The 18728-nt window shown below is 46.0% G+C and overlaps 1 protein-coding gene across 7 annotated transcripts in view; it reads left to right on the top strand.

The window, feature by feature from the left end:
* Positions 1 to 18728, top strand: part of LOC142557325 (uncharacterized) — a 412081-nt gene that overhangs the window by 356669 nt on the left and 36684 nt on the right. For all 7 annotated transcript variants that reach the window (XM_075669074.1, XM_075669068.1, XM_075669069.1 and 4 more), the window contains 4 exons: positions 2836 to 2916; positions 15223 to 15362; positions 16546 to 16705; positions 18434 to 18534. In XM_075669074.1, the coding sequence (XP_075525189.1) occupies positions 2836 to 2916; positions 15223 to 15362; positions 16546 to 16705; positions 18434 to 18534 (482 nt within the window). The remainder of the gene's footprint in view (positions 1 to 2835; positions 2917 to 15222; positions 15363 to 16545; positions 16706 to 18433; positions 18535 to 18728) is intronic.

The following is an 18728-nucleotide window of genomic DNA, read 5'->3' as shown; positions in this document are numbered from 1 at the left end:
CTACTAATTCTTTGGTAACTTCAAGTATCAGTGTATGCACCATTTTATTGCCACTATAGTCACACAACAGCCGCTACGTTTTCTTCTGTAGCAATGCTTTTCAGCAAGCTTGGTTTATTTCTCCGGCGCTACATTGAAATGCATTAGCTTCACCCACGTCGCATTTCATTCTCGCGTAGACTAATAGAGGACTGTGGGTACTGTCGTGATCGTTTGTTCTCCTTATTTCTCGTTTTTTTCTCGCTTCCTGTAGCCGAGACTGTAGCCGAGGGATTTTGCGGGATTTCATCGATGCTTTTCGAGTATCGGTCTTGACAGCCCTGCAAGTTGTCGGTTCCTTCTTGAGACCCCGAAGTTGATGAGAATGCGGAAAAGGAAACGGAAGAAGAAGGAGTAACACTGGCCAACGCAAAAAGAAAGAAACAAAAAGAGAAAGAAAGATTTATGGAACGAGGGTTCCTCTTGGGAACTGAGCTTGAGGAACGAGACCCGCGTTCCGTCAAGTCTCGGGTGGAACGTCTCCAGCAGCATCTTTGATCAGAGCCGATAGTTTGGGCAAGGGCCTCCTACTCGAATTAACGAAACTCGCGGCGAAGCATGTCTGACGGCCGATCAATATGACCCGTATCGCACTATCGAGATAAATTACATCTTCTATACCGTACAGGTGCCCTCCGGATACGTCCAGTAATCTACCTCTGACGTCCCTACGTCAGAAGGGATGGCAAAAGTTTGGGTTGAGCCGAGTGTGTTTTGGAATCTGAGGAGAGTGTGTACTTCGTCGCAGGGACCTCCGTCGTGTATTTAGTGCTGCTGTCTGTCGTTCCCGTGTATCACAAAACGCATACTGCGCGCGAAATTGAGGCCCACATTGACAGAAAGTGCGTTTCCCTTCAATTGTTTGCAACAGCATGTCCAAAGCCTTATGCTGGCATATTATTATTATTGAAGGCGGCCGGCCATACGACAACGATCACTTATGAAATGAGCATGAATAAAAAAACTTTAGTTGAAATGGCTCTTCGTCCGTACCGTCTGACTTACACGACTTAAGCGTTGGGAGTTCGGCCACAGCAGCTTTTGAAGTATGGATGAAGTATTATTATTATTATTATTATTATTATTATTATTATTATTATTATTATTATTATTATTATTATTATTGTAATCATCATCATTGTAATCATCGTCATTGTCATCATCAAAGGCCCTGGGACCGTTAACCAGTGCTACTCTGGCCGTGGCGTCGGATGCTTTCAACTACAGCCCCTCGGTTTCCCCTGAGCGTGCAGTTTGCGATTTTGCGTTCACTGAGATTCATGAATATGCTTCTTCTAAAAAGAAAAAGAAATCCCCATTGATGGGGCCTAGACGGGCGAACCTAAACATAAGGCTAGAAAGGGCGGCGCAATTGAGGATTCCAGTCTAGCTTTGCTCTCCTGCGTCTCCCTAGCATGCACCTAACTTCTAGAAAACACGAGTATGTTTCTTGTTTTTTTTTTCGTTTTTATTTCGTTCCGGCTCAATATAGGAATGTGGCCGTGGGGGCCGGAAGTCGAACCCACAACCCCGTGCTGAGCAGAATGACCTCACATCCTCTTAGGCACCCCAGCAGACGCACATCGTAGCGTATACAGCTTTTCTCAAAAGAAACGAGTCGTGACCGTCAAAGATAAGTGGGGAGGGGGATGACAGGAGTTCATCTGACTCCCCGGAGTTTTCGAGCGCTGCCGATGTTGTAACAGACCGCGTTCACTTTCTATAGCTTTTTATAGACATCCGCTTATGTGTGTCGTGACTTCGTTTCTTTGGGCAGAGGCTGTAAATGTAATACAAGGGAGGCATACGCACGCCGACTTCGATGCGGTCGCCGTACTGTTCGCGTAGAGCTGTGACAAGCTGTAACGCTGTATTTACGCGTTTGTTTGGACAGCAACATCGCGAAAGCTGCCATTGGTAGGAGAATGACGTGGCTGCGGTGCTGTCATGCGACTACTCGCTATTATTTTAGAGGGATAGGCGTAGAATTTGAACAGGCTTATCTAGGAATTTCGTGGAAATTTGCTAAAATTTGGTGTTTTTTCGGTAGCTTCTTTATTTGTTGTGTTTCCACGCGAGCAAGCTTATGTTGGTTTTGATGTAAGTACCTTTGTCGTCGCATTTTGCTTCACGTCGGCTTCACGGCCGGTCTGTTCACCTGCCATTATTTGCGTACACTACGGATCACTCTTGAAAGGGACGCCTAATCGATAATAAAGACGGTATAACTGAAACCCTTCTGCTTCGCCGAGAGAAAAATTGATGAAATGTCACATTGGACTAATATTTCTAAATTAAAGAAAGAAGGAGCCTTCAAGCCGTCATGCCACAATTTTCGCTGCAATCACTGGCCAAATACAACATGCGTGTTTTCTCTGAATGTTGCAGATTGAGTCTGGACATGTATGAAAATATCAAACTTTTACTCCGAGCTTGAGCTACAGCGTGACACGAGTTACGCATCCGACTTGAATATATTAGTGCCTAATCTCTTATCGGTATTTCTTCTCTCATTATCGTCGTCTTCGTTATAGCGTTATAAGGTTGTCACTTTGTCTACGCTGCTCCAGCTGTTACTAATTCCTTGCTATTATTTCTACCTATTCGAGAAGACGTCAAGTCTACGAACGTTGCTGTGTGTTATTTTGTTATACTAATTCACCAGTGTCTTTGTCCTGCAGTTACAAAAAATGTGTTCGTTTACCGCAGCAGCAGTCATGGCTGTCAGTGTCGGACGGTATTACTCGTTCTTAATCAACTTACTCTTCTTTTCTTTTTTTTTGGTGACGTGTGCAGAATGCAGCGAGGAAGACGCGACGCAAGCCGCCCTGAAACGTCCGGCAACCCTGAGCCAGTCGGAGTACAACCTTCTACAAGGTGAGCCGAAGACATATGCCCTCTGCATCCCGTATTTCGTCTGTTTCTTTTTTTTTCCCGGGGCCAAGCACGGCAAGATTTCCATTATACCGAAAGCGAAATGTCGTTAATGGTTGCGCAGTCTTCGGCAACCTCTTCCCGCAACTTGCATCGACGTTTAGTTAAAGAAAGCGCCCAGGTGAGCAATTAAGTTTTACCTCCGTGAAGCGTCCAAAGTTATCTGCCCACGCGTCGACAGCGAATTCAGCACATCTGCCGGGACTGTGAACGGGCGCACAACGGTCTTACGCTAGAACTGTTTGTTAAGAACAAGCAGCCATCCATTCGGGATGTTTGCCGTATTACTCTCGAAAACGGATGGCCAGTGGCTAGCAAGCTAGAAGGGAACCGCTTTGAGGAGTCGGCCCCCGAAGTGTGCCTCTATAGGGTGTCTCACCTAAGGTTAGCCAAGCTCTTCAACGAAAAAAAAAGTATTAAAATACACGGTGCAAGATAGAAATTTGGGACCTACGACGTTCGGTCGTCAGGCCTCTGGCAGCAAAACACCGTAGGTCCGTCAATTTATCTTGCACCGCCTTTCTTGTCAGCATTTATTTTTTTTATTGATTGAAGAGTTCGGCTAACGTTAGCTGAGTCACACGCTGTACGTCCCGTATTCTAGAAAAAACTTGGGAACAAGTAATAGCTGCGCGTTCGAGTGCTGCTCGTGTATGATCTACGACTTTGCTTCGAGTTATGAGGTAAGCAAAAGATGAAACGAACGAGCACAGAAACACGCGAGCACAAACGAAGGAAATATAACGGTCGCAGTTGAAATCGCCGTGGCGGTGAAGAAGCGAACAAAGAAGGAACGAACAGAAATACAACGCAAACCGTGCAACACAATTCTAAAAAGAACGCAGCGAAGGCAGCTGAGGTCCCTCAAGACTAATGAACTCTGACGTTCCGTACGTGAGGCGGCAATGAAGGCAAATAGAAGAAGAAAGAGAGAAAGAACGTCTCGTAAAAGGGGGGCTCACGAAAGTGGAACAATTTCGTAGCAACTTATTTCTTTTTAAAGATTTATGGCGTCTTATGAGTTGTCCGAGCTGATATACAGAAAAGCGGACAGGAAAAGAAGAACGTCGACGTCGAAAACGACAGCGTAGGAAATGGGAGCGTCTAAAACTTGCATAACTTTTCCAAAAGCTGCTTTCCTGACGACGTGAAAAAGAGGCGAAACAAACAAGACAATAGAGACGAAGAGAGAAAAAGGAGACGAGATTTCGTGGAGTGTGCGGAATGCAGAAAGTGTCGCTAGATTTGTCGGCGTCCCCGGGAGGGTGGGAGGGGGGGTGGAGGGGGGCATACCTTTTTTTTTATTTTCTTTCCCGCAATAACCCTCGACGCATTTCGCGTCATAAATCATGCCACAGAGGGTTCAAAAAAAAAAAAAAAACGACCTTTTCCCGCACTTCGTCGACGTCGCTTAACTGGAGGCAACGGTCACGCGGCAGTTAACGTAATGTTTATACGGTATATATATATATATATATATATATATATATATATATATATATATATATATATATATATATATATATATATATATATATATATATATATATATATATATAGAGAGAGAGAGAGAGAGAGAGAGAGAGAGAGAGCGCCTAGTGATCTTGACAATATGTGTGGACCATCGTGCGGTGGCTGCAAAAAGACGCATTGCTGGATTACCGGAAACAAGTGTGGGTCGCAGCAACGTACGGCAGAACGTTCCCAAAGTGTATACATGACCGGATGTTTACGTAGCTTGCCAATGTTCGCAGAGCACGGAATTAACAGTGCCGCCCTAAAGTGCTGAAACATGGAGGATAACGAAAAAAAAAAAAAGCTGGAGAAGAAGATGCTAAAAAAGAAAATCCCGGAAGCAAGCGATGAAACGAAAAAAAAAAAATGGGCACAGCGTTGGCAGATTGAAACAGGTGTAGTATAGGGACTACTAGCGAGAAAGCTGGCGTAGCTGGTATTTCCAGATTAAGTGGATGAAATCGAGTAAGGACGGTAGAAGATGGGATCGGCTGGCGCAATACAGGCGTAGGAATACGAGATCTCTGAGAGAAGCCTTCGTCCTGCAATGGACATGAAAAAGAAGACTTATTGCGTCACGTTTTCTGTGCTGATTGTTCGCCATCGTAGGCGTTCTTAATGAGATCACCTTGTAAAAAAGAGAAGGCGCTAGTATCTTTGGGCGCCCCCGATATGGCCTCGTCAGATATCATGGATAAGGCTGACGGTGCATGGATTTTTGTGCTACTTTATCCGGAACTTTAAAGTTTGCAACTGGTCGCAATGCCCTTTAAAGCGCCGTCTTTCCTTTGTGACTCTGTACTGCATAATGACTGATTTTCGCTAGTGTAAAGGCATTAATGTTACCGAGATCTCGTAAACAGCAGCGAAAACCGCAGGCAACGCTTAAACAACAACAACAACAACAACAACAACAACAACAACAACAACAACAACAACAACAACAACAACAACAACAACGACGACGACGACGACGACGACGACGACGACGACGACGACGACAACAACGACAACAACAACAACAACAACAAAATAGAAGCACACGGGTAACTGCAGGGCAAGAGTAATGGCTTTGTGTATGGGAGACACACCAGAATGGGACCTGTCGTCCCTTTCTCTCACACTATAGCAGGTTGTGTCATCCATGGGAATACGCAACTTTCTCGCCTGACCTGTTTAAGACAGTTTTTTTTCCTCTTTTGCGTCGTGTTTACTTCAATTCACCCAAAGGTGAAGGGCGCACGATAAAGCTTAGGGCGTTTTCACCTCCGCGAAACGGCTACAGAGTGGAGGCATGGGCAAAGGCGTCAGTACAGATAAGCTTCGACACAAAGTTTCTTCAATGCAAAACTCTCCGCGTCCGGGATCCCGGCGCCCCTCGGGTCCAGGAACAAACACATCGCCCGAAGCGCTCGCGCGGCGTTCATATTGGCTGGCGCTCCAGCACACCATTCTTGTTTGTCATTTTTCTTTCTTTGTTATTTTTATCCTCTCCAGGTGCGCGCCTGACGCAAAAGGCGCGCGCAAGCGTGCGCACAAGTTCCAGAATTCGCAGGTTGGCTTTCTAAAAAGCGCCTGAGGCGCCGGCGCCGCCAGTTTTCTTTGCAGGATTTCTCATTCTTATCTCTTGCAGCGTGCAGTTTATGGGGGAAAAGAAAAAAAGGAAAGAATGATGCGTACGGCAGACCCAAAATCAAGCGCATCGGCGACTTTTTTCATCCATTGTTCGCCAATGGATATTTCAAATCACGTCTTTCCTCGTCCATTTTGTTACTCCTCCTTCCCCTCCCCCCGACCTGTTTTTTATGGATGTTGTTTATGGGCAAAACATACACGCTTCGCATATAAGCATTCGCGCACCGGCGAATTTCGGCGCATCGTTCACCAATGGCTTCCGCGGGCTTTAAAACGTCACCAATTCCCATTCTATTATTCTTGTTTCTGTGTGCGAGTGGGAACGTGCTTCCTGGCTATAGGGCTTTATTTAAATTTTCTCCAGAGGCGGAGGCGTTCTTGCGCGTTACAACGTACGTCGGGTCTATTTTACGCGTTTGTTCCTGTTGTTGAGTGAATCCGACGCCCGCCTACCCTGCCGACTTGGCTTGGCTTGGGCCTCTCTCGCTAGCGTCCGCCTGTTTTGGCGCCGTCTTTCTTCCGCTTCTGCCGCTTGGCTCTTTGCTGCTTGCATCGTGGTGTGATTTTTCTGACAGATGGCGCTGCCGTCGCAATTTCGAGAAACGTGGGCTGTGTGGCACCGCGAGAAAGATGATAGCGCGTGGATCTCAGCTTCGCGCATCTAGTCATTCAGCTTGTTTTCGCGAGAAATGAAAAAAAGAAGGCGAGGGGGCTTGAGGTATGGGGGACGGGGGTGGAGGGATCGAGGCTATGTCATGGTATGGCGCTTGATTTTTTTTTTCTATTTAGCGTTATTTATTTTGGCCGGCCCTATGAATTCCTGCGGAGAAAGAATATTAAAAATAGGGAAAGAAACAACGCGGTATTCAAGATATTGGCACAGCGCTGGCCGTGTCCCTTCTTTAAGTCCTTCGCGTTTTCAGAAGTTTCTGGAATATAACCGCGACGCAACGCACGCAAGGAACACCACAGCTGATGCGCACAAGTCAGGCTTCTGTCGCGACGCTTTAAACCTGACGGCTGACAGATCCATTGCGAGAATGATTTCTCGACTAATTTTTTTTATGTTGTTTCCTTTTTCGACAACATGAAAACCTCTTTCACGCGGTTGCTGAAAAAACAAAATTATCAATGAGAGCAGCATTCCGGGTAAGTTGGTAATCCATTACTCAACTACTATTGAGTAACCGATTCAATATTACTAAGTAAAACCGATTCAGTGGCACAATAAATTTAGTTGAAAGTTTGCGCTTGGTGTGTGTTCTTCTTCCTTTGCGTCCGGGTCTTTCTTATTGCGCAATAATACTTAAGTAACGAAATTCTCATAGCGAAATCTTAAAATAATGTTGTGGAGGGCGCTTAAGCTACGCCTTTAAGTGTGGTACGCAATACCATTCAAAGAACCGTGACTGCTTCTCACGCTTCCCGCCAACTACAGCCTATCTAACCGTAATATTTTTTTGGAAACGCTGGTGGCGAATAACATGCACGTAGGCGACCTTTCTGGGGGCGCTCCGCTCCTACTAAGACAGACCTCGCACGCAGCTGGAAAAGGCTTTGTTGTTTTGAGTTTCACGTAACAGAATTATAGGTTTTCTCGTATATTTATATTACAGTCCGGCGCTGTCATGTCTGGAGGTTGTGCGCAAGTCGTACTTTGCGAATTTTCCGGCGCATTTTACCTCGAGAAATTCAGTTGGTTCGGTAACGCCTCCGCGTCGCGTGCAGGGCCTGCGTGGATGGCGATGCGTGGTTCGGGATGATTTTTCTCATACGGACAACGCCGCCGCCGCCGCCGCCGCCGCCGCCTGATTTCCTGCGACACGGGACCCTTAACGCTATTGTGTTAAAATTCCGGCGCCTTACGTGCAAGAACCACAATCTGTTTACGAAGTACGCCGTAGTGGGGGAGGGGGGCGACGCTTTGGAATATTTTTGACCAGCTGGGGTTCCTTAACGTGGACCCAAGTACATGGGCGCTTTTGCGTTTCGCCCCTATCGATATGCGGCCGCCGTGGTTGCTCAGTGGCTATGGTGTTGGGCTGCTCAGCACGAGGTTGCGGGATCGAATCCCGGCCACGGCGGCCGCGTTTCGATGGGGGTGAAATGCGAAAACACGCGTGTGCTTAGATTTAGGTGCACGTTAAAGAACTCCAGGTGGTGGAAGTTTCCGGAGTCCCCCACTACGGCGTGCCTCATAATCAGAAAGTGGTTTTGGCACGTAAAACCCCGTAATTTAAATTAATTTAATGCGGCCGCCGCGGCCGGGATTCGATTCCACACCCTCGCGCATAGCAGCGCGACGCCGAGAGCCTGCCACTACGGCTGGTAAAAAGCAATATCTTCTAGTGCTTTTCTCCCTCGGGTTTTTCGTTTGTTTTGACATTCGTTTGTCCCATTCGGGGATTCTTTCTGCATTATCGTTCAGCCCGGCTGCCTTCTTTCTCTTTCACTCCATTTGAAATTGATGGATAGATATTGTTTTACAAGAAACGAAGCAGGATAAGCATATTGCTTCGCGTTTCTTTTGCGACATTTCTTTGTAGGTTTCCTCCAAAGGCGGCAAGACTTACGCCAGCGAACACCCGAACCAAGGCGCTTCTGAATATTTTCCTTCCGATTCCGGTGTAGTGCCCGGCAAATTGTTTTCGAAACGGTTCCTCCATTATAGACGCACGCATCGCCGTAATGCGAAATGATACTCTCTGCATGCCGCTTGAATCTCTAATGACTCGCCGTCGCGAACGGCCACATGTGGTCCTGAAAATGACAGCCCTACCGCTGTGGCGAGGCGCGGAGGCTTTCCCGCCAGACGGGAAAGAAAATGCGCTTTGGGCAAGCTCATTACGTTGGCACGCAAGAGGGGAGGTGGGACTTTCTATCTTTTTTCTTGCGGGGAGGGGGGGGGGGAGAAGGAGGGCTGTGCAAGTGCTTGTTACCTTGTTTAACTCCATCTTCGAGAGCTGACGTATTCTCCTGGCGTGTGAGTACCTTCATTCTCATTGGACGTTAACGGAGTAAGCGCACTTCAGCAATAAGTCCTTGAACTTTCGTAAATGGGCTTAACTCGGCAATATAGCAGTTACTACCGCGTCAATAACTTGCCGGGACTTTCTTGTATTTACTTATTTATTTAATTTTCTTTATTATAGTGCCTCTAAATGAGAGCAAGGCAGGTGGGATAAGTACAAATACTTCTCAAACGCCGGATTGACTAGAAAGCGAACGCATGGGAAGATATTATTTATTTATTTATTTATTTATTTATTTATTTATTTATTTATTTATTTATTTATTTATTTATTTATCTATCTTGTGGGCCATTAGATTGTTACAGAACGCAGTGCGGCCATCAAGTTCTATAACCACGAATATCGGAGCGCAACGTGCTCTGTCATCGCATTGTTAAATGTCGGACAATGGCAGGGGTGGGGAACTGGTGTTGTCTTGTACGACATTGAGGAACGGACACTTTATGACGATAGTCTCTACGGGACGGTCTGAAATAAGGATGGGAAAATGAATGCCCCCTAATATGGGCATTGTTATAATAAATCTTATGAAGTTAGACTGTGCGCGCTACCTTTCTACGCAAAGAAAGCAATAGGGAGGCATAACGCTTTTTTCAGTGATGGAGTACCTGCTGGCTACGATACGTCCGCATGCGTTTTAAGTATACGATACAACAAGTTAAGTATACGGCTCAACAACATAAAATAGCACAAGACCCAAATCCAGTAAACTTGACTATAACAGAGATTAGGATGAGTCGCAAATAAAAAAAAATATTGTGTATCTGCATGCTTAAAGATAGAAACGCCTTTTATAAACCGCTTCGGGAAAGCTCATTATGCCAGCTCGTTCTAGTAAAAAGAACTAGAAGCGAGCATTTTTTTTTTGCGCGAGAGAGTGCTTCTGCATTATTTAACGCTCATTTGCGACAGTTTCTGTACGCCGCCTTGCGGGAGCTCACCCACTGTGATTGAAAAGAAACGTGTCAATGTATTTCATCAGGGAGTACGTTCTCGAACTCTCCTAAATTGGCTTAACTACGGGACGTAGCAGTTACTCCGGCGTCGAGGACTTGCCAGGTGCGCGTTGCGTTAAGTTTAGCTCCATGCTTAGACATAGGAGGATTTGTCATAAACCGCTTCGGTTAAGCTCATTACGACGGCACTCTCTAAGCAGGATAAGACTACAGACGGACATTCTTTTTTTTTTAATAGGTGTTTTCGCCTTTTTAACTCTTCTTCGCTGAGTTCTCCCAGGGGGCCCCTATTGGAGTAGAGTCGAAACCGAATATAACGAATACGGATAAATCGAGTTATTCTCTGTAGCGAATACGCAAAAACTAATGACCGATAATCACGTGAGATAACTCCCTCATAACGAATGCGGATAAATCGAGTTATTCTCTGTACTGAATACGCAAAACATAGTGACAGTTACCCATGTAACATAACTCCCTCATAACGAATAGCACAATAGATGTATGTATGGGGCTCGGTGCGTCCGCTGTCAGTGTCATAAGGCTGCTGGCATGGTACCAATGCTGCTTTCACGAATATTTTTTATTATTTTTTTATGTCACGCTGTTTTTATTTAGAGGCAGCACGAGCATGAGTGTGGAAGTGTGCCTGAAGTGGTATCAATGCAATATCCTATCGAGTCGCTTACACGTGCGTCCACACCACGTCTCCACAATCTCGCACGCCCGGAAAGTCATTATTGTCGACACTAAAGAAACATTCTTAGATAGAGGCGAAAAATTACTGCCGACTGCGCATAGTTGCGTTTTTCGATAAACACTTTCTTTGTTCTTTTCTCTTCTCCACCGAAGGCAACAAATCCGCGTATAACAAACACGGCGGAAAAGTTTGCTTGAGTTCGCTACAGGTGAGGTTAGGTAAATCGAATTACTTGATATATATCCAAACTATTTTTGGTTAGCACATAAGCCAGCTCGCCACAAGTGGGTTCGACCACATGTTCGCTTTGGTTGAGTTGTATCCGCAGTACGGTATATTTCGATAGCCTTCGTTCCCTTTCTGTTTTCTTTGGATGATATCACATTTACTGTGCAATCATCGCCAAGGGACGTCTGGCACAGGCGGAACTACGCGATCGTTTTATTTGCGTTTCGTGTTGCATATTTTGGCGACGTTTTGTCTGATATTCGGCCGCTCTGCGCTTCAAGCCGTTCCGAACTGCTTCGTGTGTTTAATTGCAGCGTGCCCGACGCTGCGAAGCGTGAATGAAACTTGCCGCGGGCGGTCGTTCAACGCGTCTTAGATTGAGTTTCTCTTGCCTTTTCCCTTAAAAATCCGAGCGAAAAGCGCCCTCAGTCCCACATACGCAACGTTGATTTCGTGATTTTGGTTGAGAGCATGCGGCTGAGACCGTGAATGAATCATTGTTGCTGAACAAATATTGATAGCCTGGCCAGTTTCTTGAACGGGGCGTAATTCGGCAGGGAATCCTTATCGAGCCGTGAGCTTGGGTTGCGACCGGAGTTAATTTAGTGTGGTAATGGAAACGTGTATCGCGTAGAGGGACTTGTGTCTGGAACGATCAGGCTCACATCTCTACTCTAAGCGGTAGCTATCTATCCGGCATATTGGCATATATATCGGTATATCTGTCCGGTATATATGTATATCGGCATATCTATCCGCCCGTCCGGTTTGGCCCACGTCTTGTGTAGTCATATGATATCACCGAGTCTTATTTCGTGGAGAAGAAAATGTGGAAGAAGTTTGCGATCACAGAATTACGGCGAGCGGTCCTTCGGCAGATCGCCACGATTAAGTGCGATTGCGCTTTCATGCAAACGTGTTGGTTGTTCCGTACGTCTTTTCTTTCTCGTTCTTTCTTTTCTTATTTTCAAGCCGAGAACGCTTGTAGTCGACAATATCTTGCGGCCCGTGTTCGTAAGATGGCTCTTGCGAAAAAAATTTAATTCTGGGCTTTTACGTGCCAAAGCCAATATATGGTGAGCAGTCACGCTGTAGTAAGGGACACCAAAATAATTTTGACTCCGTGAGGTTCCTTAAGGTGCGTCCAATGCACGGGTGTTTTTCCCTTTCGCCCCCATCGGAATGCGGCCGCCACGGCCGGGATTCGATCCCGCGTCCTCGGGCTTAGCATCGTAATGCCAAAGCCACTACGTCAACACGGCGGGTGATTCTTGGTAAAAGGCAATCGCCTGATTAGATAAAATAAGACAGAACGATTCAGAAGAGGCGACAGAAATTAAAAATTAGTAGGCTGTCTCGTAATTTAATTTTCTTTGAGACAGTTATTAGGTTTTCAGTGCGCTGTGCTCTGTATAGATTAATATTTCTCCACTTGTGGCTGTTGTTTGAGCTACTGTGTAGCATTGTTGCTTATCACCGTTTATGGTTTTTATCAATGTCTTCTACTTTAACATGTATTTGACCCTTTATTATTTTTTTATTGTAGTTGGCTTTCTGTACTGCCTTTTGTTTCATTAGTCTTGATTGTGTTTGCTAATTTTTTCTACATGTTATGTACCACTACCCTGTGTAATGCGGATGCGCTTGGGAGTAATAAAACAAAATGAAATGCGAACGCTTGGAATTATAAATGAGAAACGGATTATGCGTAACGTGTTCTCCCATATTCGCTCTCGTGGTCTTTTGTATTCCGCAGGACTTTTGCGTTAGCTATCTAGCTATTAAATGAAAATCGTAGTGCGGTGGTGTTAACCTCTACCTGTCTGGCGTTTTATTTATTTTTTTTTTAAATCGCGTTTTTCTAACGCGCTTTTACTGTCTCGGTCTCAGTTTGTTACTTTTTTTTGCGCTTCAATAACTTACTGAGCCAACTAACTACCTAGCTAACAAACCAACTAACTAACAACTACCAATTGACAACCAACTAACCCAGCTGTCAACCTTTCTGCAGTATCGCGAAGAGGCCTTACCACGATTATGGAAATCAAGATTCCATTCGTTGTTTAAAGATGTGTATTATGACAGAAGAATTTGTGTAGACCCGAAGAATCTATCTTTCTCTTCTTTTTTATTGGTGAATGTTATAGTTCTTTCTTTTTCTGCGTTTTAAACTCACGTTGGACACGAAGGTTCTCAAAGCACAGCTTGGTTCGGCCATTAGCACCACATTGCTCGGACATTCGTCTGGGCTATACAAAGCGGGGTGTTCCCAGAGATAGTTTTATGGAAGGTAGTGTCTCACTCTGTTGCCCATGATACCAGTGCTCTGTGCGTCCCTTCGGAAGGGTCTTACAGTACCCGGTAACGGGCGGTCGGGGTACCGCAGTGGCAACGCGATATGTCACAGCATGCCACTCGCCTCGTAGCATTCATTAGCCAATGAACGGAGCTGATCAGCGAGCGTCCTCAGCAGCGTACTTCAGCAGCGTCTACCGCTCAGCTCTCACTCGTATTTAACTATAAAACTAGACGATCCTTTCTGTCTTTCCTCTCTTTCTTTATTTACGTAGAGGCTCGGTCCCGTGCGGCTCTCCTTCCGACAACAACCTGCCTGACAAGAGGGGGGGGGGGGCGGGGGGGTCGCGGACAGCGTCGGGGATCGGCCATTAGCGGCGTTGCGCGAGGCTCATAAAATGCGTGCCTTCGAAGCCGCGTCTCCGCGCATTGTCCGCGGGCTTAACGACGCGTGAGGCGACGCGTGGCGTGCGAACGCATTTACCGCGCGCTGGTTGTTTTTTTTTCTTTTTCCTTCTCCGCCTCCTTCCTCCCGCCCTTTCCCGTTGTCGTTTTTTTTTATTTTGTCTATGTAGCCCTGAAGCAATGTTCCGTCGATTTCGTCTCTCTCTCACCCTTCGGGTCTTCAATTAGTGGCCCAGAGGAATGTGCGTACCTACGCCTCGTAAAAAACGGGAGGTGGGGGATTGGGGGGGGGGGGATCGGCACTTACCGACAGACTGTGCGCGCCCGGGCACCGTACTCGCGCGCGTGGAATGCTCGGCCAGAACCGTGCCTGCGCGCGCCCTTAACGACGCCTGAAGAAACAAAAACAAGGAAGTAAAAAACAAAGAGAGAGAGAAAAGGGAAGCCGCCGGCATTGAGTGAACGAACGTGACTACCCGCTGGGCTGTCTGTCGGGAGGAAGTTTAGTTTGCGAAGTTTGTCCGGGGTGGTGCTGTTTTTCTTTCTTCTTTGGTATTTTGGGTCTTAGAAGCTCGAATATGTGCCGCACCTGGTCCTTGCAGCCACGTAACCTGTTACCTACTTCGATACGAGTGCCGCTTAATTGCGTTGGAAGTACATAACTAGTACGTCTTGACCAACAGTTCACTCTTCGCGAATGCGACGACTCTCTTTCTCTGTCTTTCTTTGTTCCTTCAACGCCTCCTTTCTCCAACTGAACACTTGCGAATAGCAGTCACGGGCAGTTGCCGCATTAACGCGAAGTTGATTACCTTCCAAGTACAAGCATACCACGATCCGCCTAGCTGCCCTGTCTCCAACACTACTGTCCTATGCCTTGGTTGTCGTATTTCACGAAAAAAAAAATAGCATGTTCATATATAAAGCGGGCTTTCTTTCTCAGCGCTCCGAGTTACTTCGGACGTCCTCTATTTTCTAAATGGAAGGTGCGGTAGTATTTGCGTTGTTACGGCTACCTTAGGCCAAGTTCTTCGCAGGCAGGGATGTCCTTGCTCTACCATAACAACTTGCAAATTTTCCGTCTTTTTTTTTTTTCTCTCCGTTTCTTTAAAATTTTTATATGAGGACTTCCTTCGCCGTTTTGACATCCATCAATTGTTTCTGTTCGTAGTTGATACGGAGTGTTAGAGAGTCTTAGCCTTCTTGGATTTTGAATGCCGACTGTGCTTTTCGTGCTGCTGCAATCGTTTTCTGCTCCAATTTTTTAGCCTGTAAAGCGCGTTTCGCCACTTGCACGGTGGTCTTGAGGCGGAGCCTTTTTAGTTTTTCGATTGCTGACTATGGAAGTATTGCGCATCGTGTGGGACTGAAAAGGCAGTGGAGGAGTGACAGTCACGGGATCGCGCAACTGTCTGTCCGTATTTTCGGGGGATCCTCCGTTATGTGCCGCGCTAATGGGTGTCTCGTTGCGTCTCTCTTGCAGCGCTGGACATCGGCATTGACCGCCCCCTCACCACGACGCCATTTTTGACGCTCTACCGGAGACGCGAACGACAACCTGTGCTTCAGCCTTGGAGTCACCTGATGAATAATCTGGATGACTCCTACCATGGCGTATCCGAGGTACGTTTATGAATTGTGTCCTCTTTTGAATAGTACGCCTGCGTTTACTATTTGTGCACGTGCTTATGAGTCTACATGCGTCTTCTTTCTTTATCTACCTAATTCACGTGGCTGGAATGCCTCAATCTGTAAATGCACATAACTGTATGAGTTCTTTTCCCACCACGCTTACTTCTCTTTATTGTATGTAGGCATCCTTATGATGCCAAAATACAGTATATGAAGTGTGGTACAGGCTTGTCCTGATCAAACATAATTAGGCGCATCGCATGTCGTCGTGTATATTGTTGCTTCTGCAATGGTTTTCATGGTTTTGGGCTTGTCTGCCAGGCGCTGAATATGAAACAAAGTGCAGCTACGGCACACCTGAATCTTTAACTTGCGCTGTACATCTCTTCTTGTTGTGATTATTATTACTGCGAAATCATTATATGGTTCATGAGGCTAAAAATCCGGCGTAGTTGTCGGCGTTGGCGTGACCAAAGTCATCAAACCGTCGACTTTTGGTGGAAGTCGAACCCACGGCCTTTGGTGTTAATTAAGACGAAGTTAATTAATGGTCATTTAATTAAGATGGCGTTAATTAAGACATTCGAACCCACTGCCATTGGTAGGTGTCGAAAGCACGACATTACTGCTAATTAATGCGAATTACGATACAATTAAGATATAGTTAATTAAGACACTGGGACCCATGGCCATTGGTAGGAGTCGAACCCACGACATTGGTGCTAATTACGGCTATGTTAATCAAGGTACACTTAATTAAGACATATGTAATTAAGACACACAAGCCCACGACCTTTGGTGGGTCGAACCCACGACATTTGGTGTTAAGACGAAGGTAATTAAGGCAAAGCACTTAAGATATAGTTAATTAAGGTAATCGAACCCGCGACCTTTATTGGTAGTCGAGTCCAGGACCTTGCGTTGCGGCATGATGTCTAAGCATCGGGAAGTGGTCGCAATGCTTTTGCATACATCCGTGTAGAAATAACTTAGTGCCCTTTTAAATTTTCTTACTACTACTACTACTACTACTACTACTACTACTACTACTACTACTACTACTACTACTACTACTACTAATACTACTAGTACTACTTCTACTACTACTGCTGCTGCTGCTGCTGCTTTTGTTGTCATAGCAGTGACAAACTCTGCTTGTGCTGTTGCCGTTCAGCGTCTGCTGGCGCGAGTGGACCAATGGGCGTTCAACACCTTTGCCCTGGACGCGTGTTCGGGTGGGCGCTCCATGCCCCTCCTGTGTGTGCACCTGTTCCACGAGTACGGCTTCCTCAGCACCTTCAACCTGGACGCCGTGCGCGTCTGGCACTGCTTCAGTGAGTACACCACCTCTTCTTAGCAGACGTAGCGGGAATCAAGGATTTTAAATTCAGTATATTTTCACTCGTTGTTTTCGTCGACGTAATCGTGGCAGCCACCTTCGCGCACTAACCTGTCGAGAAGTTGCGCGAGTAGGCAAGAGTACAATAACCAAACAGGTCCGGGTGGCACCGAGTTACAGTTTGGTAACCGTGATAATCTAGTGAAAACCAGTCACTGTCAAAAACCGAAACAACCTACTGGGAGCTGATACGGTGCACTGACGTCATCGTAGCCGCCATGTATAAGTACTGGCATGGTGAGGTACTGCATCCATGACGTCACGTGAAGGCAATCTATATTCAAAATTCAGAAGTTACCGAAGTCACTGTGTCAAGGGACCAACACTCGTGCATTCAATGTCCACTGAATTCAGAATTCATGTATTCAAAACACAAGTATTCAGCTTCTACTAAATCCATCATTCAAAAGCGTTTAACTTTCCGTGCAAAGGAAGCGAATTTCATGAATTCGTTTTTCACTGAATTGGCGATTACATGCTTTTGAATTCCTTACCTAAAGAATCGAACACGTTAGAATTTCATTAAGAGCTTTTGAAGCTCGGTTTGCGAGTGAGCTACTGCTTCTGAATTCACTGTCCACTGAATTTATAATTCAGAAGCTTTTGAACTCGCTCTCCGAAGGGACCGAGGCTTCTGCGTTCAATGCGTACTGAATTCAAAGTTCAAAATCTGATCGCTTACCCTGTTGGCAGAAACGAACACTTACTAATTCAACACCCTGCGTTCAAAATTCGTTCACTTAGGAACTCACTGTGTCAAAAAAAAAACCCACTTTTCTGATCTCAAAGTTCACTGAATTCAGTGTTTTGAAATTTCTGAAATCGTTTTTGGAACATCGAGCACTTCGAAAATTCAAGAACTGCTGATCTCGCTGTGCGAATTAAGCGGCATTCCCGAATTCACCGCTCACCGAATTCTCAATTTAGAAATTGCCTAACTCGCTGCGTAAATGAATCAACAGTTCTGAATTCACTCAACTCAATATCTAGACTCTCCTGAGATCGCCGCGCAAAGTAGCAACAACTGCGGAGTTTACTGCGAAGAAAATCCAGAAATCCGAAGCTTCTCAGCTGTTGGTCTGAAGGCCTTCTTTCCAGATAGCCTTAGGGCTGCGTCCACACCCAATGGCTGTGTGTGCTTCAGCGCTCTGAAGGATGGCTGGCAGCGGAAGTAATTCGAAGGAAACTGCGCTGAACTCTTCGTGTCCTTGGTCTATTAGTGGTATTGCTGACACTTTGCGAAGTATCCGGGTGTATGACAGAGAATGTTTGGCCGCGACAGAGAGCTTTTCAGACTGCTGTAAATGCGCGTGTTTGTGTCTGCAGGGACGAAAGCCTATGGATACCAGCATTGTCCGAAATCTTGCGCAATAAAAAGAGAAAGCAAAAAAAAAAACAAGAAAAGGTCAGGCGAGGCAGAACTCTTTGTATTCGTGCTGCGTCTCTCCAGGCTTTGACTGTTTGCGCCCGCGTTCATATTTGTACTCACAAAGTTTGACAATGTGAACGCGAAAACTTTCAGGAAGTGTGGCGCACGCTTTATTCATTTTTCTTTTTTTGGCCTGTCGCGTCGCCGTGTTTAGACTTTAGTGCGTGGCTGAGATGAAATACTACGTCTCTGAGAGTTCTTTCGTGTATTTTTTTTTCTTCTGATGCAACGCAGACCTGATTGACGCCGGTTACCATAGCAACAACCCGTACCACAACTCCGTGCACGCAGCTGACGTCACCCAAGCCATGCACTGTTTCCTCTTAGAAGACAAGGCAAGTTTTTCCTTTGCACTTCCTTTTCTCTTTCTTCTCCTTGTCGTGAACGGGGATCGTGTGCAGATGAAAGCCACTCCTTCTGTCTCGATTCCGCAGTCGTGTCTGTGCATAGTACTTCATGTGGAAGGAATAAGCGGGAGTGGAAGTATAAGACGGGCAGTCGCGAAAGCTGAAACTAACTGCCTTGCGCA

This window comes from Dermacentor variabilis, chromosome 9 (assembly GCF_050947875.1).
Source record: "Dermacentor variabilis isolate Ectoservices chromosome 9, ASM5094787v1, whole genome shotgun sequence".
NCBI lineage: Eukaryota > Metazoa > Arthropoda > Arachnida > Ixodida > Ixodidae > Dermacentor > Dermacentor variabilis.
This window is presented reverse-complemented; position numbering and strand designations above follow the sequence as displayed.